General features: G+C 37.1%; 1 protein-coding gene across 2 annotated transcripts in view; it reads right to left on the bottom strand.

Moving 5' to 3' along the window:
* Nucleotides 1-12,797: 12,797 nt before the first annotated feature.
* The window catches only part of LOC115293753 (TNFAIP3-interacting protein 3-like), a 35,737-nt gene continuing 22,683 nt past the window's right edge, over nucleotides 12,798-25,851 (bottom strand). Inside the window, exons 9-11 of one of the 2 annotated variants that reach the window (XM_029941451.1) lie at nucleotides 25,524-25,622; nucleotides 22,510-22,570; nucleotides 12,798-13,906 (exon numbers count right to left, since the gene is read on the bottom strand). In XM_029941451.1, coding sequence (XP_029797311.1) covers nucleotides 13,875-13,906; nucleotides 22,510-22,570; nucleotides 25,524-25,622 — 192 coding nt within the window. In that variant the 3' untranslated portion in view covers nucleotides 12,798-13,874. Of the gene's footprint in view, nucleotides 13,907-19,923; nucleotides 21,915-22,509; nucleotides 22,571-25,523; nucleotides 25,623-25,851 lie in introns of those variants that run through there. The other variant, XM_029941459.1, reaches the window with a different exon arrangement.

Here is a 25,851-nt window from a genome sequence, read left to right as displayed (position 1 = left end):
CTCGGAGTCATTCCTTTTGTTCTACCATCCTTGGTATCTCGGATAGGCCTATAATGTTTGCAAAATGACTCTATCTTCAAACCATACAACCTCACAGATCAATGTCCAGAGGCAAAACAAAAACAAGAGCCCGCTCCCTCCTGTCTCTTTTCAAGAGCATAGACTCTTTCCCCAGAAGCTACTCCAGCAGATTCCCACTCATGTCTTATTACTTAGAATTTGGTCAGGTACATCTTACTGACTCAATTTCAAAATGGCAAGGAAAATAGAACTACTGTGTTAGGGTTTGTTGAAGGGGATTCCCACTCTGGGGCTGAGACCAGGGCAGGGCTAATCTTCCCCGAGGCTGAATACCTGTACCAAAGACAGGTTTCCCAAGATGCAAAAGGGCTCAGTAAAAAACCAAGTGTCTACTACACAGCACATTATAAAACAACAGAAGTCAACCTTCCCAATGACCAATGGGGTGAAACTTTTAGCATGGCAGGTAACTTTTAACATGGCAGAATGTATAAGTGATAGATACACTCAGAGGAACTAAAGAAAAGAAAATAAATAAATGTCTTCCTCTATTTCTTCTGCTATCTGGAAATTTAATCTCTGACTTTTTTTTTTAACGTTTATTTATTTTTTGAGAGAGAGAAAGAGAAAGACTGGGCAAGCGGCAGAGGGAGAGGAGATAGAGAATCCCAAGCAACGTCTGATGCGGGGCTCAAACTTACAAACCATGAGATCATAACCTGGGCTGAAGTCAAGAGTCAAATGTTTAACTGACTGAGCAACCCAGGAGCTCCTTAATCTCTGACTTCATATTGTCAGAAGCAAAAGCAGCCTAAGAGCTTACGTCCACTCTCCACAGCTAGTGTATAGAAAAGTATAAGAAGGATTATGACTTGCCCTGAAGAATGCTGGGAGAGCAGTCGAGTTTGGCTTAGCTGCCTCTTTCCCCAGCACAACTCCCTGTGTTCTTTGTGCTTAGACATACACAGATTCATGAAGGCTACATCGATCATTACTGTGTGCCCAAACCTAGGGTTGTGGGATCCTGTGGGGAAAAAAGGCACAGGAGATGAGAAGGAAGCCATTTTTTCTCAGGAAGAATCATGAGCTCTTTAGATTCTATGAATTCAGTTTAAAAGTACTGTCAAATGATGTAGATTACGTAGAGTGGAAACTTATGTAGATAATTTTGTCCATATTGCATATTCTTATTATGTTCTACATTACCCTTGAAAACTATAGGATTTTTTTTCCTCAGACAAGATTAAAAGAGTCAAGGGGATATTATTTTAATAAATCACTAAGCCAGAATCACATGATGGAATCACTAGAAGAGTTCTTAATCTTCTCTTTGGAAATCTGAAAAACATTAAAGAAAAGAAAACCTCAAGAAAATTTTCTACTAGAAACTGGTTATAAACATTTCTAAGCGTAAAATAGTGTACTGGGATAGCCTATCTAATAGTGAATAATGTCCTAAAATCATGCTCAGCTAAGCCATATTTACACTAAAGAGAGCTCAAGCTTCCTTTAGATAATATGATTCTGAAAATTCTGAGATTGTATGAATTACTGGATGTGTGTTGTTCTCTTTATTATTGAGTATTTCAGAATTATATGTATATTCATTAATTCAGCAAATATGCACTGAGTGTCTAACATGCTCCAGCACTGTTCTGGGTGCTTGAGATACATTTGTGAGTGAAATCAACAAAAGATCCAAACCCTGGTGAGTTAATGTTCTAGTAAGTATGATAAACATAATAAATTAATAAATTTTACATGATAGAAGGTGGTAAGTGCAATGGAGGAGGAAACGGGCATGAGAGAAAATGTAGAGCATGAGGGATGTTGCCTTTTTAAATGAGATGAACAGGGTAGACCTCATGAGAAAATTGTATATATGCACACACACACACACACACAATTCACACTAAATATTATATATGCCAAATATTTACGTGGGTACAGAAATAAAGTAAATTAAAATTAAATATTAAAGAAATATGTATACATGTATTTTTATACTGAAACTCCATTAATATATTCCCCACTAATTTTAACTTTGTGATAATTCAAACACTAAACTGGTTAAATATTTGTCTTTGTGTTTTCCATGAAGATCTTCTAGTATAAAATAACTCCAAAATAATGTTTTTGTAATGTTTTTTTATTTTTCTTGGTTCTAATATGTTGCTTATTTTAGAAATTAAAAATTTTAAAGAGAAAGAAAATAAAATCATCCATAATCCCACTGCTTTTAAATAACTACTAATATTTTAGAAAAATTCCTCTTTCCCATACCTGCACTCTTTCCTTGTCCCTTCCTTTCTTCCTTCCATCTATCCATCTTAGATAGAATGAAAAATAAATATACAGATGAATATATTTTTTTAATTGAGGCTGTAGCATACATCTTCTATCTCTTACCTGAATTTTTAGAACCAAAATATGCTTGGGAATTGAGAATTGACTGGCTATAACAAGAAAATATGGTATAAACTCTATATTACATAATACCCGTAGTGTGATCTGGAGCAGGACCCTGTGATCAAATATGTTAAATATTGAAATTTTGATATTTATAATAAATAAGATGAATAAAGACTATAAATAGCCTCACATATTATATATTGTGTTTTGCTAGTAAATGCATTACAAAATAGTTTTTGTTATTTGGAGATTCTTAGATTTCAGAATTGAAGATTAATTGTGAACCTAATGCATTTCTTTAAATGGTTTTTCTTTACTCAAATAAGTTAAACTAAGATTCTACTATGTTAAAATTTTGTAAATAATTTTAATAATGACAAAATGGCTCATGATGTGTTTCTTAATTTATTTAACAACTTTCATGTAGGTCTTTGATCACATCACTAACTCTTTAGATTCTCAGAAGAGGACTTTTCTGGATCAAAGAGTAAGAGCATTGTTAAAACACATGGTACATGGCATCAATTGCTTTCCAGAAAAGGTAAACTAATTTACATTATCATTAGTAGTGTATGAAGATTCCAGGCTTATTTTAGGTGGCATAGAATACAAATGCTTAACAAATATTTGTTAAATAACTGTGTTTTTTAAAATTATTAAAACTATCTACATATCAGGATGTTAGCCAACTGTCCATCATATTAGATGTACATATATATTTCTGGTTTATGTTTACATATTTAGGCTGTTTTTAAGATATTCACCTATATGTTACATGCAAATACCACATATGGTACTTATGGTGTTTGCCTACATGTTCTCCTAGTTTATAGTTACATATTTATGGTTGCATTTTATAGATCAAATATATGGGTTTCAGTTGTTGTTTCTTCCATTATGCTAAATACTGCTTTTAGGGCTTTATATTTTTCTTTCTACTGTTTAATACATCTAGAATATGTTCTTTAACTATAATATATCTTTAAAATATTTTTACTTAGACATTCACATGGGTGATATATTTAATGAGCTCCTGCGTATGGGAGCTCATGGTACAAGAATTTGGCAAGTACGTCAGGTCACAATATTTTCTTTTCAGTATTTTATGAGGATCCTCTGACTTTTGAGAGGTAGTGTCAGCCATGTAGAAGGCTTAGTAATATAGTCCTGATCCTCTGAGGGAAGGGCCACATTATTTAGCATTGCTGGTGCTGGGTTGATATGAGGAGGTCCTCAATCAAGTACTATCTTCAAAAAACCAAAGATAGTAATTGTGAGTAGATGAAAAAGTGAAGGGGGAAAAGCAGCTTTTTTCTCAAGAAAGTTTGTGCAGTGTAAAAGAAGATAATCCAGTGATTTTGGTGAACACCAGTATAGCAGAGCAAAGACAGCGATTTTCTGTTGTAGACTCTCAGAGCAGACCTGATGTTAATAAAGAGGAGCTTCGTAGCTGTGAATTGTGTGCTAAGGTTCAAAAACTCCAGAAAAGAACATGATGACTTTTATTTCATGAAGAGCCATACAGATGGCATTTTACAGAAAAGTTTCCTGGTGGCTGGCCTGGTGGATGGTCACAGGGTAGCTTGTAGTGGATGCTAATTTTCCAGAGGACCTCAGTGCTTCAAAAACTTTGGCACTTAAGTAGACTTCTGGCTGTAATCTTCCTGGGGTTTGCAATTAAGTGAAGCTGTTTGGTTTTGCTCATAGATGCATCAGATGATGGCTGTTCTTTGACGTTACCCTTCCTCCACCTCATCTAACAACCCTCATCTCTTTGTCTGCCAACTCCTTACCCCTTAGACTCAGAGCCTAGTAAAATCAGAAAATTGTAAAGGGGGCAGCTTAGATGAAAATGGGAGAAGAATTTCCTTTAAGCTCACTGCACTCTGAGTTCTGCTTCTGATTCTAGCTATCTTCTGTCCATGAACATGCAAATGCCCCACAAGCATGACTGTTTCTAACTTTTACAAACTGCATACAACATCCTTAGCAATCAATTTGGATATCTCTTATAAAAAATCTTAAGGGGTGCTTGGGTGGCTCAGTCAGTTAAGCATTCAACTCCTGCCTGAGGTCACGATCTCATGGTTCAGGAGATTAAGCCCCTCATGGGGCCCGGCACCGGCAACATGGAATCTGCCTGGGATTCTTTTTCTCCTTCTCTCTGTTCATCCCCTTCACATGTGCACTCTCTTTCTGAAAATAAATAAACTTTTAAAGAAATCTGAAATGAAATGCACCAGGTGGCATGTTTATTGGTACAAAAGAATTTTCAGAAAGTTATCACAAGAAAAAAGTATTTTTATCAGAAATTTAGTTCTTTCATTATTTTATTTCTGTTAGAATATTTTAATTGTCCACTTTGTGTTACACTTAAGAAATATATGTAATATTTAATACATAAAGTGTATATAAGTTGTTTTCACAGATTAGTTATAAAGAAAAAATATTTGGATCTTATGCTTTTTACCACTAATTTCCTCTCACTTGGAGAAATAGCTTCAGGTGTATCTTCGGAGTATTTCTTCTTCTACTTGTTGAAATAACTTAGTTAGGACCTTGGATTCATATTCTGTCAAAACTAATCAACAATCTAATTGTCTATTGGAAATCGGAGGTGCCTTAGCAGACATTACTATCAAGAATGTGCCTGAAGCTGCTTCATTCTGGAATATTGTCAGATCTCCAAACTTACTCTACGTAAAGGGGCATATGTAAGTTTGGCTTCATTGATGGCACCTACAAACTAGAAAATTATATAAAAAGCTGCAATTCTGCTAGATTGGTAACTCTATATCCACATCTATGATTTAGTTTCTCCTTCCATGATGTGATTTGTTTTTCTAAGCAAGATACACACGAAAAACTGAAATCTGAGTTTTACTTGAAGTTCTTCTGAACTGCAAGGTAGAATAAAAATTATAAAAAGAATTTTACACACTGGCCCAAAATGCAAAATGCTGCTAGGTTTCAAAAATAAACATTTCTTACTGAAATAGTCTTTGGCTTGAGCTGTGACCTATATATAATAAAAGTAATAAAACCTTCAGATTTTCAAAACTGGAACATAACCTCTCATGGAGGCAGGCTCCTCGCATTGCTATCATTGCTACATTCTAACTAACCCTAGATATGATAAAACTTACATGTAGTTTTACAAGTGCAAATATATATTACTAAGCAATAAGGTATTTATAATGGCCTTATAATAAGTTATTAGGACATTACAGAGGGATTTATATAAAATTTAATATAGTTTCAGTGTATTATTTATATACATTCAGTATGTTATTTACATTGATACCTGAAAGGTGAGTGAAAAATAAAAGCATAACGTAAAGAAAAAATGGCAAGTGCTACTCCATTATCTTCTGATATGTCATGTTGTTTAGGATTGGTTGGTATTCCTCTATTGTTCCTTTGTAAACCAATTGATTTTTTTTTAGCTTGGAAACTTGTATCCGAATTATTTTTAAATTTATGATTACTACATTATCTTTGTAATACAATTTTTTTCCAGAATGTGTCCAGATAGTCTGCTTCATTCTTTTTGGATCAGGATGGGCCCTTTTAATTTGCATGCTTTGATCCAGTTTCAGTCACGTTCAGCTTGAACAAAATTCAAAATTGTTACTCTTTATTTGATTTTCCTGGGGTTTGTATCTAAGTTGATCTTCCCTTGTCTCTGTCACCTCCTTTGGCATATCACACCAATTCACTGGGCTGGGTTTCCTCCCATCGTCCACAGGTGTGTCCATCCCATCCAGGGTCTATACCACCCACCCTATCAGTCTACCTCCATTTTTGTTCTTCTAGCTTGTCCCATCCTACCAAAGCTAATATTGTATCCTCGGGTGATATGTAATATCATAACCCTTCCTGTGTGTGGTCTAATCCTTTAATAAACATAATATATCTAAATTTAGTAGAGAATTTAAAATTTTTATTCCTCTGTCATGCAGAGATTAATCTACACTGGCATTTGATTTTTGTGTGAATTCTATTTATGTTCGCCTTACCAACACAACTTAAAATATTCACATGTGGGGAAAAATTCACAATGTAAGTTTTGCAATTTGCAGTTTCACGTGAAGAGATATGAGAAGTGTCCTACATTAAAGGTTAAGTTGGATAAAACACGTCTTACACTCATGGGGACAGAATTCTTTCCTATATAGCTCCTATTTCCCTTATACTAAGCACATTTTAGGAATGTTATTTGAGAGAAATCTCTTTAACCATCACAGAAAGCAGAAGGAAGTTAACTTATACTGAGTACAACCCAGTGCCAAACATTTTATATTTGATATGAATTAATTTTCACAAAAATCTTCTGAGATTGTTTTCTTACTATCTTTTTTCAGTTACAGAAACTGAGGTTCACTGATTTAGGCACACTTGTTCATGGTCATACCTGGTGCAACCAAGAGCAGAATTTGTACCTGACTCCAAATTCCATGCTGTTTCTACAAAATTTTGCTATAATCATTCATTACATTCTTTTTGCTAAAAGTGGATCTTCTGAAGGATTTAGGATAAAATCTCTTAAACTACCTTGGCTACTTCTGTTGGCAAACAACAACAACAAAAACAAAAACAAAAAAAATCACAAAAACTTATTTTTACCTGATTTTTTTTCATCTTACTGGAAAGCAATTTAGCACACAGTCTCCCCAGGTGGCAGAGGAACAAAGGAGGTAGATCCTAAGTTATTTGGTGATGAAGCAAGAAAGAAGGTTCAAAGGAAAATTAAAAGTTTGCCAAATAGTGATAATAATAGTTTTCTTTAGGGAAGCATGATAAACTGGAAAAAATTTTAATTAATTTATATCAGAACATTGGCTCTCCACTTTATTGTATCTAAAAAAATCCATTTTAACTTGTAAATTTTCATAATAATTAGTCTACATTCTGAGATTAATCTTTACTGTTTTATGGGAAAGATGGATTTCTGTTATACTGCTACAGCCATATTGAACTAGGAATAATATACAAATAAGTCACAGGCTATTTGTCCTTTTGGAGAAAATGATTCTAGGTTTTGCCAATTATTAAAATAACACATTTTTCTGAAAAGAGTTGCTAGGGAATTTGAATATTATAATATTTTGCTTAATATAAATTGCCAAATTCTGACTATCTTCTGTGCTTTACCTAAAATGATGATACTTCCAAAGACCTTGAAAGGCCAAAATATATGTTGGAAATTAAATGGGGATTCAGTCTCCCTAGCTTCATTTCATCCTCCCTACAGCTGCTAGAATAATTTTCCTTAGACAATGGAAAAGACAGAAAGCACCTCTAATACTTTTGCATCACCCATCACTACACACATGATACATTTTTATGGAAACAAAACACTTTTCTAGTAAGTGGCATTGGCAAATAATAACATCCAAAATAGATATTTGATCAAGATGAGAGTTAGGATATGTGTAGAATTGATCAATTGTTCAAAAATGTACTAACTCAGATAATTTTGAAGCCATCAGCGATTTCACCTTAACTTCTCATTGAGGAGAGACCTTGTATCTCAATGAACGTTCTGTTACAGAACAATCTGAAATTTATAATGTAAGAGTGTAACTTTGTTCATGGCGGGGGGGGGGACATCATCCCACTAAAATGTTAAAGCAGAATTCATTTGGCATAGTTCCCATGTAAAGGAATTGTATTTCCTATAACTTATTTTTTAACAACCTATGAAAATGTAAATTACCAGTTATATGCAAGTAAGCACTTCAAAACAAGAAACAGGAAAATTATACATGGGCTTTGGTGGTTTCATTTCATTGGAACTTCTCCCAAGTTTGCCTCATTAAAATGCCTTCCTTTAAAAAAATTTTTTAACATTTTTTCATTTTTGAGACACAGAGACAGAGGATGAGTGGGGGAGGGGGAGAGAGAGAGAGAGAGAGAGAGAGAGAGAGGGAGACACACAATCTGAAGCAGTCTCCTGGCTCTGAGCTGCCAGCAAGAGCCTGACTCAGGGCTTGAAGACCATGAGAACTTTGTGAGATCATGCCCTGAGCTGAAGTCTGACGCTTAACTGACTGAGCCACCCAGGTGCCCCTAAAATACCTTTTTAAAGGGCTTTTTGGATTTAGGAGAAAATTCAAATAAGAGGTGTAGTTTATTTTTCATTATGGTATTTTCTACTTTAAAAGATATTAAAATGCATTGCTCCATGATCCAAGACAGTATTTTGTAAGGCTGGCAAGCATGACATTTGAATTAACCCATCTGATTATATTAGTATAAAGTTGACTTTCCATTTTTAAAGATATAAAAAAATGTGTGTGCATTACATATATTTATTTCTCACAATATACTTGACACTTACTTTCTGAGCTTTAAGTTTCATACTAGCAATTAATTAAGATTCCTTTGTTTCAAACTCAAGAAACCCTGACTTAATGAACTGATTGGAGAAACACTGAGTTATTCACATCAATGTGAGTAAAACATGATCTACAATGTGTTGAAGAACATGACCTAAGGTGCCAGGTAATGACCATAGCCTCCCCAGGGCTATTCTGGTTTGAAGTTCAACTTCCAGCAATGGAGTATCCAAATAGGTTGGTTTGGGTCACATGGTGGACTCTTGCCTAGGAGAAGGCAGGGCACCTTAGGTCAAACTGGGTCCAGTGGGGAAAGATAACTCTCCTAAAGTATACTGAGGTGCTATGCCCAAAATAAAATAATAATAATAATAAAACAGAGTGGGCACAGGCATATGGAAACCAAGAAACAAACAAGTCTCCCAAGTTCATTTTTCTTCTTCAGCATTGTGAGATCTGCCTGCAAAGAAGTCTCTGAATAGAGGGGCTCTCAGTCTTATTCTTGCCAGCTGTGTGTGTCTCTGTGGTTGACTAATGTGGGTCATCATACTTTGGCTGTAGATACAAGAGAGGGAAGCCTTGAGGTTCCCCCACTGATGTGCAAATGAAATCACCAGTCCATCTAAGAACCCCCCTGCCAGTCGAGAGCAGACTCAGGAAAATCAGTTAATAAGATGAATTCTCCCGGAAAATTAATTCTCAGTGATAAGCCCATCAAGAAGCCCTGAGGGTTGGGTTTAGTTTACCAAATGATATTTCCTCAGTCTCATAAATTTTGCTTTCCTTCCAATGTTGGAATGGAATAATGTAAACGTTAGTAGGAAAAATTATAACTTTCCGTGCGGTACACAAATTAGTGAGACTCACATATTCCCATGAACATTAAAAGTTCCCTCATACTACTCAACAGTTACTGGCAAATTATTTGGTTCTAGATCTCAACATTATCACTTTCTGTAGGAGGTTAGGATAGAGTTTGTCAGTATTCTTGGCAATATGTTATACACACAGGGATTTGAGGCAAAATGGAAAAAAATTAGCTTTATTATGCAAAATTTCCCATTTCAATAAATCTACCCAGACATAAATGGAGAAACTAGAGGTCTAAACGGTTGCCTGCAAGGTAAAGAAGTAGAGGCAGGGTGTGGGTATGTGTGTATGTGTGTGTATGTGTGCGTGTTGTATGTGTGTGTAGTGAGTCTATATGGTGTGAATCTGTATGTGGAGTGTGTGATATGTGTGCATATGTGGGGTATGTATGTGTGGTATGTTTATGCACGTGCGTATGGTGTGTGTGTATATGTGTGGTGTGTGTGGTGTGTCTGCAGTTTGTGTGTGTGGCATGTATATGTATGCGGGAGAGTGTGAGTATATGGAGAGTGTGGTGTAGATGTTTAGTGTGGTATGAGTGTGGAGGAAGTGTGTGTGTGTGTGTGTGTGTGTGTGTGTGGTATAGTGGGTGTGTGTATAGTGTGTGCTCTAGAACTTTCCTTTTCTATAAAATCACAAACTCTTGGAGTATAACTGGTCCCCCAGAACACCTTTCTTTCTTGAACCAAAAGACTGATGAGCATGAAGAGGTAGATAGTAAAAAGGAATTGAAGCAAGAGAAATTATTAAAAGTGGGAACTATAGAAAATATTTACTTTCTTTTAAGCTGTATAATTGGAGCGTAAGCAATTCTGAGCCAGGGAAGAAAGGATCATAGTGTAGCTGCAACAGCAACTCAACTGATTCCATGTCCCCTTAGGATCTAATACCATTGGGGTCCCTGGGATGACGGATAGAAAAATGGCAAAAAAGTTTTTATGAGTAAAAGCTGCTAAATGACTCTGCCTGTCTCCGCCCCCAAATATGTATTCAACCAAAAACAGTGCGCAGAGCCAGAACCAGCGTGAGATGTTTTGTGCTGCGCAGCCATTTTTGAAAATAAGTGCGTCTTCATATAATTGTGCTCACTTAGGCAGTACATATACTAAGATAAGAATGATACAGAGAAGGAGCGCCGGGGTGGCTCAGGCGGTTAAGAGTCTGACGTTTGATTTTAGCTTAGGTCATGATCTCACAGTTTGTGAGATCGATCCCTGGGTTGGACTTTGCACAGACAGTGTGGAACCCACCTGGGATTCTCTCTCTCCAATTATTGCTGCCCCTCCCCCCATAAAATAAATAAATCAATAAACATTAAAAAATGTATTGATACATGAAAGCAGTCATTCAGACCCATGCTTTATGCCATGTAATGCACTTTATTTTTTAAATGTTTATTTATTTTTGAGAGAGAGAAAGAAAGAGAGAAAGAGAGATCAGGGGAGGGGTGCAGAGAGAGAGAGAGGGAAACACAGAATCTGAAGCAGGCTCCAGACACTGAGCTGTCAGCAGAGAGCCCTACATGAGGCTCAAACCCATAAACAGTGAGATCATGACCTAACCATCCAGGCGTCCTCCATGTAATGCACTTTAACATTAAGTGTCTATTTTTCTTTTCCCATGTAGTTGCCTAATTGAGATACTTGTTTTAACTCCAGGGATAACTTACTAAATTCTATACATATACAGTATTTTCCTTACGAAATACTTTCTTGTACAAGTATGCTCTTGTAATGCAATTTTGTGAAAACTCAGAAGAACTATAAAAACAAGGAGAACTTGCTGGGGTAATTCAGAAAGCAGAATTACAGCATGCACAGAACTGGGTGGCCCTGGCCCACAATTTTGAATCTTGTTCTGCCATTTTCCTGCCTTGAGACTTTGTGGAAATGATGAAATCTCTCTGTGCCCTAGATTAATTACCTGTAACAAGGGAGTAATCATACCTTTCTTTCTGGGTGATAGAGCTCAACAAATAAACTAAAGAAAATCATGTGCAACTCTGCCCATGCTTAATAATATTGGCAAGTTGGTCTGAAATGTCCTTTTCCTTAAAAAGAAAATGACGTAAAATACACCTATACTAGTAGCAACAGAGGCTGGCCTAACTCTCAGACCTAACTAGACCCTAAGGAAGGTTTTCTTTTGACTTCATGTCACAATCAGGACAAAGTGAATGTGATACCTTCAAGATCAAATTCGCCATGATCATCAAAAACTTAAAATGTGCCCTAGTCGTACATTTCGTAGATAAAAGAGACAGTTGGTAGGACTTCTTCCCCTCAGCTATTCCTCATTCAATTTCCACAAATTGTGTTGTGATAATGAACTAAGTGCCACAGCTGAGAATGACCTTTATAATGGGCTGAGACAGAAGTCCCCAAACAAATGATTTGGGGGAGAGGGACACAGGAGCGACTGGCTGGCTCTCAGGCCATGGCCAAGGCCTTAGAAATCTGTCTTCTTGGAAAAGCAGTTGTACTCAGAGCAAGGGGTCCTCTTCTCACATTTGCAGTCACCCACCGGGAATTCAAATTAAATTAGGTCTCACTTAAATTGGAGTTTTTCCCATTACATTAGCATTAGCACCATCTTGTCAATGTTTGCCAACTTGCTAATTAATAATAGGAAGACTTCAGTAATTGTAATGAGATGGTTAAGTCCTGTTTTACTGCCCTTGGATTGACCTAGAATGAGTCCATCAAAGGGTACTTCTTGTATGTGTGCTCCATTCTTATTCTGACAGGCACATCTCAGCTGGCAAACTTAATCCACCCCTCACAGTTGTTATTGCAATGACTTTTCCACTAATCTGAGGAAACGGAAATTTTATAAAGTGTGTTTCGATGAAACTGATTTGTAAGCTCCATTGTTTTTCTGATTCCTTTATGCTGAAGTATTGCTCAAGAATGGTTTGTCTCTTTAATAAGGAGCAGGGAAAACAAAAACAAAGCTTCAAAGAATTAATATAAGAGAAGGATAGTTGTTTCTCAGGAATTGTGTTTTGAGTAGTTGGGCTCAGGCTGAAAGTAAGTAGTTAACTTGCTAAGCTCTTTCACTTCCTCATTACACAAAGCTTCAAGTATATTCAGAAACTGAAAAAAGAAAAGCATCTGAGCTGGAATTAAGTAGTATAACTTCTGGAATTCAAAGTTAGATAACTTCGGCAGTATGTTGGATTGCTTTATTTGACTTCAGGTTCAGCAGATGCTCCTGGTTTTCTTTATGTACTTCTAGGATCACAGATATCTGTGGATCTCATACTCCGTTATACATCTCACAAAGAGGATCTCCAGTTGGTCATAGCAAAAACCTTATTAAGTGGATGAACATAATACTTTTAAATCTGCTTAGTCTTTAGACATCTGTCATGCCACTGTACAATTTAATTGCCATACAATTTGGAAACATTCATTCTCCATTTTAATAGCTTTGAGAATGTTGTTTATCAGTAATTACTCAAATCCATGGGAAGAAAACACAGATTTAACTACAAATCCATGTATCTCTGAACTACTACTGGAAGTGCAGATGAACACAGCCAACACCACCATCATCCGGGTAGGGTTTTACCTTTCATAATCTATTCCACCTAAAAATGAAGTAGGCTCACAATTTCCTGTCATCTTAAAGGAATGATCTGTTTAAAGAACAGTTTCAAGTTTACGGTGTTATTGCACCATTCATTCATTGAGTTTCAGGAAGTATATACACCTCTTCAGTCCTATTGACAGGTTCACTGAGGCCAACAAGGATGAATACATATCTAGTCAAACTGACCAAAGAACCAAGCCCCAACAAAAATAATGGGAGCAATGTTACAAATTTACCACTGCAGAAGCTTTTCCCCCAGGGAATATATATTTCAATCAACATATTACATCACTGCACCAAAAGTGGAGTTGCTGAAATTGTGCAATCACCTCTATAAACTGGACAGCAATATGCTGAAGCGAGTTTCAAAGAATGGTGCATATCCATCTGCCCAAGCTCATGCCAAGGAAATGGGAAGTTGTGTTTGGTTGTGTAACACTGGCTTCTCAGACTTGATCAGGAGCTTCGCTGTCACAAGTCTTTTCCTCTATCCATGGCAAAGGGAAGCACTTCTGGGCACAAATAATGGAGTAGATGATATGCAGTTGTGCAGACACAAGCCACAGGAAAAAGAGAAATGAGGGCCCTCGGCCAAGCCCTCCCTCTGCTCGGACACTCCGCCACTTGTGTGTGCTTCTACTGATTTACTTTCTTTTCTGAGGAGAAACCTATGAAAAACAGCAGGAAAATGTTTCAGATTAAAAATTAAAAATTCATTTCTCATCTTCTGACTTAAAGCTAACATAAACGTTGAGGCTGGCAGAAAAAAAAAGAGAGAGAGATTTTATTCATGAGCTCTCATCAGTTTACACTGAAATCAAGAAGTGGGAAATGGAGGGTTATTATTTTAAGCATTGACATATACTTACCACTTTGTGAAATCAGTTGTGGACTAGTTCTAGTCATGCCTGAAGAGGAATAGTCTCTACTACTCCTCATCCTTGCTGGCATTTGGGTGGCTCAGGCATTTGCTTATGAATGTAAGTCATATATGATACTATTGGGTTCAGTACTTAGCCCACAGAATGACAGCTGTCACATAAACTACTTTAAGTGTGGTAAAGAGCATGTTATTATCAAAGCAATAGAAAAGATCACAGTTCTTAAGATGCATTAATGGACCATATGAAAAACATGGTATATTTTAATAGGACTACAGGGAAGCACTATAGGGAAGACAAAATCGAAGATCTACTCATGGCAACAGAAAAAATATATATAAATTTCAAGAAATAATGTGTTTTGCTATTCATGATAACAATTTAGAATATATTAAATGTTTTATTCTTGCTGGCCTGCATTTGGTATTTCAAATAAGCAAACACCTAAACTAACTCACTAATGGCTTCCTTTCCTTTCCAGGTTTAAAAACTATTCTTCTAAGCATGGTGACCATTACATTAAAAAGGTATCCAATATGTTAAGAACATACATTTGGACCCAGAAGCATAGTTTATAGGTCTAATCAACCTAAAGTTTAGTTTTAATCCATTAATTACATCATAAACATTAAGGAAACTTAATTCCTCTGTAGTTTTTACAGCACTCTTGTGAGATAGGTACAGAGGTAAGGGTCATTATCCAGAGAGGTTGAGACCCACGAGATAGTCCATGGCAGAATGGAAATCTGAACAAAAGAAAAAACTGGTCTTCAGTTCTTTGAAGGGAAGGCAGAGTGTCACCATGCAGTGGATGAAAGAAGAGACTTCTGTCATCAGACTCGGCTCCACGCTTCTGATGGCAGGGCAAAGGAAATGTCACAAAGGAATCATGGGTTCTCACAGTGCTAGACACAGTCCGCTTTGCTTATGGGCTGGTAAAGAATTCCACTCACTAATGTGTGGCTTATTATCTATTAATGGTATGTGTTACACTCTACGCTTTTATGCTTCCAAGAGTGCATGTTAAGTAGCATGATGCTGAAGTGATAGGAATAGAATCCAGAGATCTTGGTGGCAGAGGCCATGTCTGACCCTACATCAAGGATCAGCTAAATTTAAAAGTCCTCTGAGAGGAGAGGGTGCTCCAGTACAGCAGAAGGGTTAAAAGGATTGAGGGGACTTTACTCTCTCTCTCTCTCTCTCTCTCTCTCTCTCTCTGTAGACACAAAACTGAATTTAATAGAAATTTTGTTTGTAGGTCTTACATTTTCAGTGTGAGCCGAGCTGTAACCTACTGCCCCACGCAGAAGTGGGCCAGTCTTGGGAGCAGGGAGGAAGGGAGATGGTGGGTAGGGGTCAGAGCTCAGACCCTAGGAGCCCTGTTCTTCCTTAGTACTGAGGTTTGGGAATGCCACCCTCTTCTGTCCCCACTCTGGGATCCAGGAAGGAGAGTAGATGGAATCTTAGGCCTGGGGCTTCTACTCTACACTCCCCTGCCCCTTCAGGTTGGAGGGGAACTAAGGGATCTGGGGAGAGAAGGGGACAGAAGAAGGGAAATACATCAATCAAGAAAGAGGAGGATCGTGCCCACTCACCTCTTAGAACGTGGATGCTTATGCATCAACAATAAGAAAACCTAGGGAAGTAAACATTCTTCCCAGTTGAGATGCAATAAGGAATATAAACCTCGCTTCTCTACAGAATTTTATCTTCCATTTATGAGGTATATTGCAGTTCTATTTACCTAGTGGAATTGTGACTTAGTCTGGCCTTATTGTGTGTATTTTTCTCATCTAGGCTCTGTCTACCTACCTATATCTATATAGAATGTTAACTAGAATGTTTTACCTTTGCTTATAAATCAATGTCTGCATAGGAATATATTTTACCACTTGCATTTTCAGATGTTCCTGTACATATAAATATACATTTACACTTTAATTAATATTCCCTTAGCAAAATCTCTTAGCTTACCAATAAGCTGAACTTTATAGCATTCTAAGGTGAGGACACCTTATAATTTCTCCTGCAGTTCTTCTCTGAAACACTAGAAATAGGCATAAAATCATCTGTCTCTAAATTTTGATTAATACTCTTTATTAACTCCTGGTAAGATAATTAAGAAAGTAATGTACTTTATAATAGAAAAATATTAATATTTTACTCATCTGTACTAAAAATCACACAAGTATAGTTTCTAAGTTTCTTCTGTTTCTTACATCTCTGAATTAGCTTTTACTATTTACACTGGTTAATGTATCTCCTCATACCACCAGGTACAAAAAAAAATTCAACTAATCCAGCCACCTTACCAATGTAAAATTATCTGTAATGGTTGGATATAAAGACAGTTATAAAAGGACACAAAATGAGAAAGATTCTGGCTTTCAGGACAGGGCCATTAGAATTTATTTAAATAGGGTTGCCTGGTTGTCTCAGTTAGTTAAGCTCAGGTCTTGATCTCATGGGTTCATATGTTCAAGTGCAGTGTTGGGCTCCTTGCTGACAGCATGAGGCTTGCTTGGGATTCTCCTTCTTTCTCTGCCTCTATCCTGCTTACCAGTGCATGCATGTCTGCTCTTTCTATCTCTCAAATAAACATTATAAAATGAATTTATTTAAATAAAATACATCAAAATGACAACACTATTATATTTTAATGTATAGCCTGGGGTTGTCCATATTGCTTAGTGATTATAATGTGGGCTTTGGAGCTAGACTGCTCAGGCTTGTCTTTGTTGTAGGCAATAACCAGCTATGTGGACTTGGACAAGTAACATTATGTCTCTGTTCCTCAGTTTCCACATTAATAAAACAGGAACAACGGTGGTTCTCATTTCATAGGGTTGCTATAAGGTTTTGATGAGGTACTATATAAATATATATAGAACCTAAAATAGTGTCTGACACAGAACTAGTGTTATGGGTTGAATTGTGTGTCCCCCCAAAAGATATGTGTAAGTCTTAATCTTTGGTACCTGTGAATGCAACCTTATTTGGAAATAGGACTTTGCATATAGAATCAGGTTAATAAAGGATTATATTGGATTAGCCTTATCCAGCATGACTGGAGTCCTTACAAGAAGATGAAAATGTGGACACAAACACAGATAAGAGGGAAGACAGCCATGTGAAGAGCGAGGCAGAGATTGGAGTTATGCTACCATGAGCCAAGGAATATTTGGGTATACTAGAAGCAGGAAAAGGCAAGAAAGGAGCCTGCTCTAGGGGATCTGGAGGGGGCATGACCCTCTAACATCTGGACTTCAGACTTCTAGCCTCCAAAGTGTGAGAATATACATTTCTGCTGTTTTATAAGCCACCTAGTTTTTGATACTTGGCTATGGTAGCCCTAGGAAACAAATTCAGTCAGTATTCAGTTAATGAGTTATTATTAGACATTAGTAAAGGCCAATTATAATAATTGAGCTTTGATCTTCTGTAGTGTAAAGAAATAATTATATTTTCTCACAACACAATCTCACATACTACATTTCATGTCTTTCCAAATTTGTACAACTTGAGCTCTAGCTCATTAGATGAAGTTCAACTCTGCACCGTATGAAAAATTTGGAATGTACGGAAGTGACTGGCATGCAATACAGTTAGAAAACATAGCCTTTTGACATTTCACAGAAGAGGAAACAAAACATGTTTTCAAGGTTATCCTAAATCGACTATGCCATCATTGTTCTAGAAACATGGAAGTCATTTTGCATCCCATTCCCATTTCATCCCAGATGAAATTAAATTAAAATGTTCTTTGTAAAGTCATGTTTCTAAACAGAAACTGTAACCCCTTAACATCTGTGTACTTATAAAAGTGCCATTATCTAATGCTATGAAGAGAGAAAGCCAAGTAAGTCTTAAAGGTCTTGAAAATCTTTAAGTCTTAAGTTTTTGAAAGAAGAGTTAATTTCCTTTTTGTGCATTTGCAATTTTTTTTTTTTTCAGAGAGAGTGTGCATGTGCAAGTTGGGGAAAGGAGCAGAGGGAAAGAGAGAATCTTAAGCAGGCTCCATGCTCAGCACAGAGACCAATGCAGGGCTCAATCCCATGAATCTAGAATTATGACCTGAGCTGAAATCAAGAGTCAGATGCTCAACCAATGAGCCACCCAGGCACTCCCAAAGAGTTAATTTTTGGTATGTCCCCAAAGCATTCTAAAATAATCAGAGACAGTAACTGAGAGCAAAGATGGAAATTAGTTGACTCAAAGACTGTTCAAAAGTACTCAGTACCCACTGACTTTAATCCTTACCCAGGGAGTCTTTCATTAGGTCCACACTTTTAGAGGACCCTGCTGTGGCCTTCCTCCAGCCATCCCTCTCCCCAACGTGAGTCTGCTTTCTTATAGAACAAGCTCCTGGTACCCACATGCAGATCCCCAAATTTCCTGCCCAACTGACCCTACGTCTGCTTCTAGGCCTTATGTGGTCCTCTTTCCCAGGCCTGAAGCCAAGGGGTGCTTTTTGTAGCATAGTGAGGGGTATATGACTGAAGTTGGGATGTTCAACTGGGCTGTACTCAAATTCACACTCAAGACCCCTCCCAGTGGAAAGGGGAAAAGGAAAGGAAGGGATGGGCCATGGCTTAGGCCGTCCTGTGTCACTGTGTCCTGGAACAGAACTGGTTGGAATATGAGCATTTTACATTTCACTCTGACATTCCAGGTATATACATATATCAATAGGAGGATAGACTATAGTAGCTTCTATGCTTGATTCATGACATTTAAATATTTAATATAAAGTATGCAGCTCTCCGTGTATTCTTGCCTCAGACTTTGGGAATGTTAAAGGAGGGTCTGGTGGTATTATAGCAATTTAATCACTCATTACCTACTGTACCTTTTAACAATCACAAGGCTACTGCTCTACAAATGCTTCACATCTAGACATTAGAGTCAGTATATCCGGATAGGTGATCATAAGAGGAATAACTGTAAGGATCAAAATATAATATTCTATATATATTGCAGTCAGAAAAGTAAGTTTGTCAGGAGTCACAGGAAATTAATAAAAAGAGAACTAGGGCAATGTACAAAGCACACATACAAATTAATACTAATTTAAATATCCATATTTATGAAAGGATTAGTTTCATTTAAATACAAGTAAAACACATAGTTATTATATAAATAGAATATATATGAGTTTTAAAAATACTTTCTGTTCATCATTTATCAGAAACAGAATCTAATTTTTCTACTCATTTTTCCTTCCATTGTTTGAATTTTGGTATTTATAGCCCAAAGCACAGCATATATTGACTAGCAGTATGTTCCTGAATAGTGAAAGATAAACATATTAGCCATATAGTAAGACAATGAGTATTATCATTTTAAAAATCTGTATAATAAAAAGATTCTAAACTCATATTTAACAACACCACAAAGCTACTTTTAAGAATTTTGAGCAATTGGGGGCACCTGGGTAGCTCAGCCGGTTGAGTGTCTGACTCTTGATTTTGGCTAAAGTCACCATCTCATGGTTCATGGGATCAAGTGCCTCATCAGGCTCTGTGCTGACAGCTTAGGATTCTCTATCTCCCTCTCTTTCTGCCCCTCCCCAACTTGTGTGTGCATATTCTCTCTCTCTCTGAAAATAAGTAGACATTTTAAAAAAGGAATCCTAGGGGCACCCTGGTGGCTTAGTAGGTTTAGCATCCAACTCTTGGTTTTGGCTCAGGTCATGATCTCACGGTTCATGGAGTTTGAGCCCTGAATTGGGCTCCATGGTGACAGTGCAGATACTGTTTGGGATTTTCTCTCTCTCCCTCTCTGCCCCTCCCTTACTTGTGTGCTCTCTCTCTCAAAATAAATAAATAGATTTAAAAAAAAAAGGAATTCTGAGAAATTGGGTTGGACCTACAAACCAGAAGGAGCTTTCCAATTAAATAAAACAAAAAATAGCAAGACTCACCACTGAAATTAAATAATGACATATGAAATTTTTTTTTTATAAGAGTGATTTCATAGCTTTTGCCAATTTTCATGACCTGGCTTGAACTTTGGAATAGCATCAGCTTTGGAATCTAGAAGAGGAGTAATAGAAATAAAAAACAGGTAGATTTCTGAGTAAGGAATTTTTTTCTATGGGGTCCCCTGGCCATGATCAACCCTCTTCTTGGCTACAGACAAGCCAGTCAACTGCAGAACTATGTTGGTACGGAGAAGGAAAGGTTTCAAATGGCAACACACCCCATCAGTTTCTACCAGAGCTGCCCAGGCATGAACTCATTTATAACATTTATCATGTACTTAATTTCCATAGTACTGTGTTTTCTACCTGTGATATTCAAAATACCAAATGAGTAGCACATATAACACATGTTACAAGTTTATAGGAAAAAAAGACTATTTATGGTTAAATTCTAGTCATATAATTATCCAAGTTAAAGACCCTATTCTCATTTTACATCTATCATTTTAGAAAATTTTAACATAGTGAGAAGGAGGTTTTCAAGAGAACTACAGGATGTGATTCAAAGATGGGTTTTGAAGCTCTCTACATTTGGAATCTCATATCAGGGCTAAAATTTACCAACTGTGTGATTTAGGCATGCTACTTAAATTCTCCAAGTCTCGGTTTCCTCATCTGTAAAATGGTCTAATAATAAAACCTATTTTATAGCATGTTTTGAAGATATAAACATTTAAAAAATACTCAGGTTGCTACATAATAGAGGTTTCTTTTTTATTGTAATTTTGAATCTGTGGACTGTCACACAACATATAACACACCCCAAACTTTATTATGTTTCTTCCCAAGTAGACAAAAATCTGTAGTCTTACACACTGACTATAATATTCTATGTTTGCATAATTTTATTTAGTTTCTGAGGGTCATAAAAACTCATTTCTATTTTATGTAATTATTAACTTCTATTATATTGGTGTAAGAAGAATCTAGTAGTGATCCATAAATGGCTTTATGATGTTACTGAATTCTTTACTGCATAATTATATTTTCTAGCGATTAAACTCCAACTCAGAGAGAAAATGTCTTTAATATTCATTTCGGGCCAATATAATATGAAGTGGAAAATTATAATTGGGTAGCAGTTCAGCTATTATACAACAATGAATTTCAAAGACACAGACATGATGCAACAATCATTATGCTTAATTGTATGCCATTCTAATAAAAGCTCTCTATTATGGCTGGAACCCAAGAACTACGTTAAAACCAATGGCTATATTCATAGTAGAAAGAAAAGAAAAACAGAATCCCACGGTTTTCTGATAAATACCTAGACATTATATTACAGAGCTCTCACTTTTTCCTTTTTTTTCCCTATAAGGCTACTGTAAGCTATGACCTTTGCCACTCCTAGTGCTGCTAGATACAGCTGCCCAGGTTGTGTAAAGCACAACTCTTTGTTGTAGGGGGCTACATTTGCCTAGACTACCATGAAGAACTCCTTGGACTTGTGAAGTATACAACCTGGAAAACTACATGTTATCCCTGGCTTTCTATTTCCACTCTATAATCGGTTCCTTGTACTAAAAACTAGAATTCTATGATTTCATATCTGAACTAAATGAGATCAAGTTTCAGGTATAACCCAAAATTGGAATATGGCTCATCTTCAGCTTTTCTAGACAGATTAAAATCTCTGGAAATTAACAACATAGCATCACAGGTGTGCATCATAGGAGATTTGTAAGCATGTAGCAGGCATGGCTGACTTTTGTTGATATGTGATAACAGAGGTGAGATTATGGATATAGCACAGTTTATACAGCCCGTTCCTAGGTGGCCTCCTGAGACCATAGAAGTAAGTAGCAGATTCTGGAAAGAAGAGGAGAATGGTAAACCAAAGAAAAATAAGATAAAAGAATAGTTAGTGGTAAGTACTTTCTAGGTGCCTTTTTAGTTTCTTCCAGCGTACTTAGAGGTGGGTGTTGTGGGCTACCTTGGCCTAAACTTGGAGTCTGACATTTAGTCATTAGGGAACACATGTCTTAGTCTTTGGTTTCCTCTGTCTGTCTGCCAGTGACATTTAGAACATCTGCTTAGCAAACCCAACCTGAAACAGTGGATGTGCATCTGCCCTTTGTAGTGGAATCACAGGGCTTCGCTGTTGTTGTTACAGTACAGCTCTACTTGAAGTTTTCATTTCTAACCCCAGATGGAATACTGACTCTGAGACTGGAATGGGAACAGAAGCCAGAACTGCAATTCATGCATTTCTGCATTTGAACATTTTTCTTTTCTGAAAGAGTTCAGTGTAACCCCAGGTGCATCAAATTAGAGTTGTGTATGCAACACAACTTTAGAGAAGGCCCTCCCTGAGTACAAATGAATGTATGTTGAGTAAACATCCCCAAAAAGACCCCATTAAAATGTAAACATGAAAGAATGCTCAATACAGCTGTGGTCTTACCATTTGCCTTGTGCTGCACATCTGGCGGAAACTGGTCAGGAGCATACCACTGATAGTCTGGCTGTGTGGGACAATAAGACATTATTATAGCAATATGGACTTCAAACAAAACATAGTGGTGTATTAAAAATATAATTATACTATGTGGCTTTTATTATGCAGGCAACACAAAAGTAATTTTTATCCAAACCTGTTGCCAATCTTGCTCATCTCTCTTACCTCCTTCATCACTATTACCATCTCCCAACCCCCCTCTAAATCCACACTGTGCTGGCCACAATTTCTCATACTTTGGGGTTGTGGCATGGATTTTGTTTTCTTTCTTTCTTTCTTTCTTTCTTTCTTTCTTTCTTTCTTTCTTTCTTTCTTTCTTTTTTGAAGCAGATGTGTTTTGGATATCTGCAGAAGTATAAACACTTCTGTAAAACTTACTACAGCCCCTAAATAAAAAAAGCAGTTTGCCATCAATAAATACTATGTTTAAAGCCCTCACACGGGAGGCAAAAGAGAGACCAAGGAAACAATCACAAGTTTAATGTTTTCTGGTATAAGGAAGAAATCTAAGCCATGAAGTGGGGACATGGCTTATAGAGGCTCAGGATGGTGAAGCAGATTTTTCTTCGCAGTGTTCCTCCATGGAAACTCTTCCCTAAATCGTTCAAATGGTTTAGACTAGAGAGGCAGTGAGAGAAAACGGCAGACTGGGATTTTTCCTGAGGGATTTTCGTCTAGGTTTCACCAGTTAAGAACATCTAGATATTGAACATAAAGGAACCTGTCAAACAAACTGCATTGAATAAATCATGAGCTATAGATCTGAATTTCAAGATTCAGTTCTAAGAGGAGAATCTCTCTATTGAACCACTTGGAACAGAGCAATCTCTGGGTCACCTGCCCCTGAGGACGGCCTGACTTCCTGCGGCCACTGCTCACCCCTGCCCCCATCTCCCCCAAGACAGAGAATACAGACCTTTTGTTCTATTATTCAATTACCTCCTGAAAATAACTCCGGGAAAATTTCTCTAACAATGGGCCAACAGGGAGCATTTACAGGGCTGCCAGACCACTGTAAGTAGCCTTAAAGTTCAATTATCTGACAAGACACTAAGAAATGCTGCGTTTAGTAGAGTCTGACCCCACTTTACCCCTACTCCGACACCTAGGCTCTTGGCTCCTTTCAGTCCATGAAAAAGCTAAAAGAGGAAATGAGATCACCTCTGCTTTTTATCTCCTCGTTTATTTTTAGATGTCTCAAATAACACGTAGGATCAGTGACGTGAGCCTTAGTTTTATATTGCGGGAGAGTTGCCAAAGTAAGGCAAATATACTGTAACTTTACAAACACTATCACTTGTGCTTTAATTCAGGCTTAGAAATAAGCATGAACTATTCTCTTTAAGTGAACCCTGGGAGTTAAATTCTATTGTTATAGCAAGAGCCTGTTTAACTGAATACTGCATAACAGAATATACGCCATTATACACATGGCTTGGAATCTTTTTTCAAATACAGACCTTTATTTAGCGATAATTTTGCAAGGTCTGGACCACTTTACCTCTTATAATTGATCGGGAAAGTTTGATGAACTTTTAGAGTAGGTGAGTTTTTGCCTTCTTTCCACAAATGAATATTTGAAGACAATAGTCATTTTTACTTCTAGATAAACTTGCCCGAATCATTGCCTTTATAAGTTAACCTTTCACAAGAATATTTCTACAATTCCTCAACTTGTGGGAGGAATTTCTGTCTCTTTCTGTTTCTCACAGTATTAATTTACTTCTACATTCTGAAAGCAAATTTAGGGAATGAGAGCTGTGTTTGGGGATCCCCAGAAATGTTTCTGGTGAAGACTGGAAAGTAAGCAAGGAGGTAAAGAAAAGAGGAAATGGGGGTGGGCCACAGAAGTGACATGGGACAACAACAAAAATGAAGCAATTTCTCAGCAGCCTGCCATGTCACACTGGGGTCAGATAAGGGATGCTCATTAAATTCTGACATCCTCTGCCACCCGAAGAGTCATTACCTACTCCCTTGGGAAAAGGGCTTTGAGTCACACTCAAATACAAAAGTATGGCAACCAAAAGAATCGTGCTCACCATACTTGCTCTGCTAGGAAAATCCCAGGTAAAATCTCAAGATTCTTTGCATAATTAAAAACACAGTTAAAAAAAAAACTCAGGAGGAGGGGAGTTGTCTAAACATTTCCAAAATGCAGAAAAACGCATTAATTTTTTTTCTGTATAAAGACTCTGTCTATGTAGCCAAAACACAAATTAGAGATGCATCCAGACCATGGGGGAGGGTGGGTGGAAGACTGCTATGGAGAAAGGAAGGAAGGGTGCCTTGGTTCTGACTTATTCAGGTTGACTGTCAAATCAATTCCACTCACAAATAATTGCTCCACTGTTCGTTTCATTTTGAATGGATAGACACAGCCACAGAGAGCAACTTAAGTGGGTCACTTTTCTTGGATCCTTTAAGAATACCCTTTTAATTAGAAAATGTCAAGAACACTGTGGCACAGATGTAGCAACATCCACAGTAGTTCAATGTAAGTTTACAACGGGAAAAGGCAGCTCTCAGACTTGTTTTATTCACTTTGCTTTTCTTTACACACAAAAATGTCCTATTGGAAGAGTCAGGTATCTCATTCAGAATGACCCCTAAAAAAATGTTATATGTTCATTCAAAGAATTACAGCTTAATTTGATACCTTTCAGTTAAGTCATTCATATCTATGTGGTTCCCCTGAAACCAGTGTCCCCAAAAGATGATTATAGTATAATTGACCACTGTTTTTTTGTTTGTTTTTTAAATATAATTTATTGTCAAATTGGTTTCCATAACTGACCTCTGTTACTGTAAAATAGAGGCTGAGATTAAAAGAGGCTCTTTCTATGGAGAATATCACGTGCCCAAATTACAGAGACAGACATAATTTCTACCAAAAAAACACACTGGCACTTATTAGATAACAAAAGCACTTATTTGTTGGAATGCAAACTTGTACTTACTGGGTGCTTCTGCAGATCTTGTGCAGCCCCAGGGTCTGCCAGTGTGCACGGATCCCTCAGGTGGAAATTCAAGGCGCAGTTACAGATTGGGAAATACATCTGAGGAAGATAATGCTGTTGGTTCACTGAAAGTGGGTGAAACTGGGGAGCCACACTGACACTTCACTGACACTTGCTTCGTACAACCACTGGTTTGGCTTAAATCTTAAGGTTTAGTCTAACTTTTGGATAATCCTAACTCAACATAGTAGACGTATCAATGTAGATTCTGGACTGATATAGATAAGGCTCGTGTGTCAGATTTCACCTACGGTGCAACTCTAATTAG

The sequence above is a fragment of the Suricata suricatta genome, chromosome 1, assembly GCF_006229205.1.
Source record: "Suricata suricatta isolate VVHF042 chromosome 1, meerkat_22Aug2017_6uvM2_HiC, whole genome shotgun sequence".
Taxonomy (NCBI): Eukaryota; Metazoa; Chordata; class Mammalia; order Carnivora; family Herpestidae; genus Suricata; species Suricata suricatta.
The sequence above is the reverse complement of the archived record's forward strand: the minus strand, read 5'-3'. Positions and strand labels throughout refer to the sequence as shown.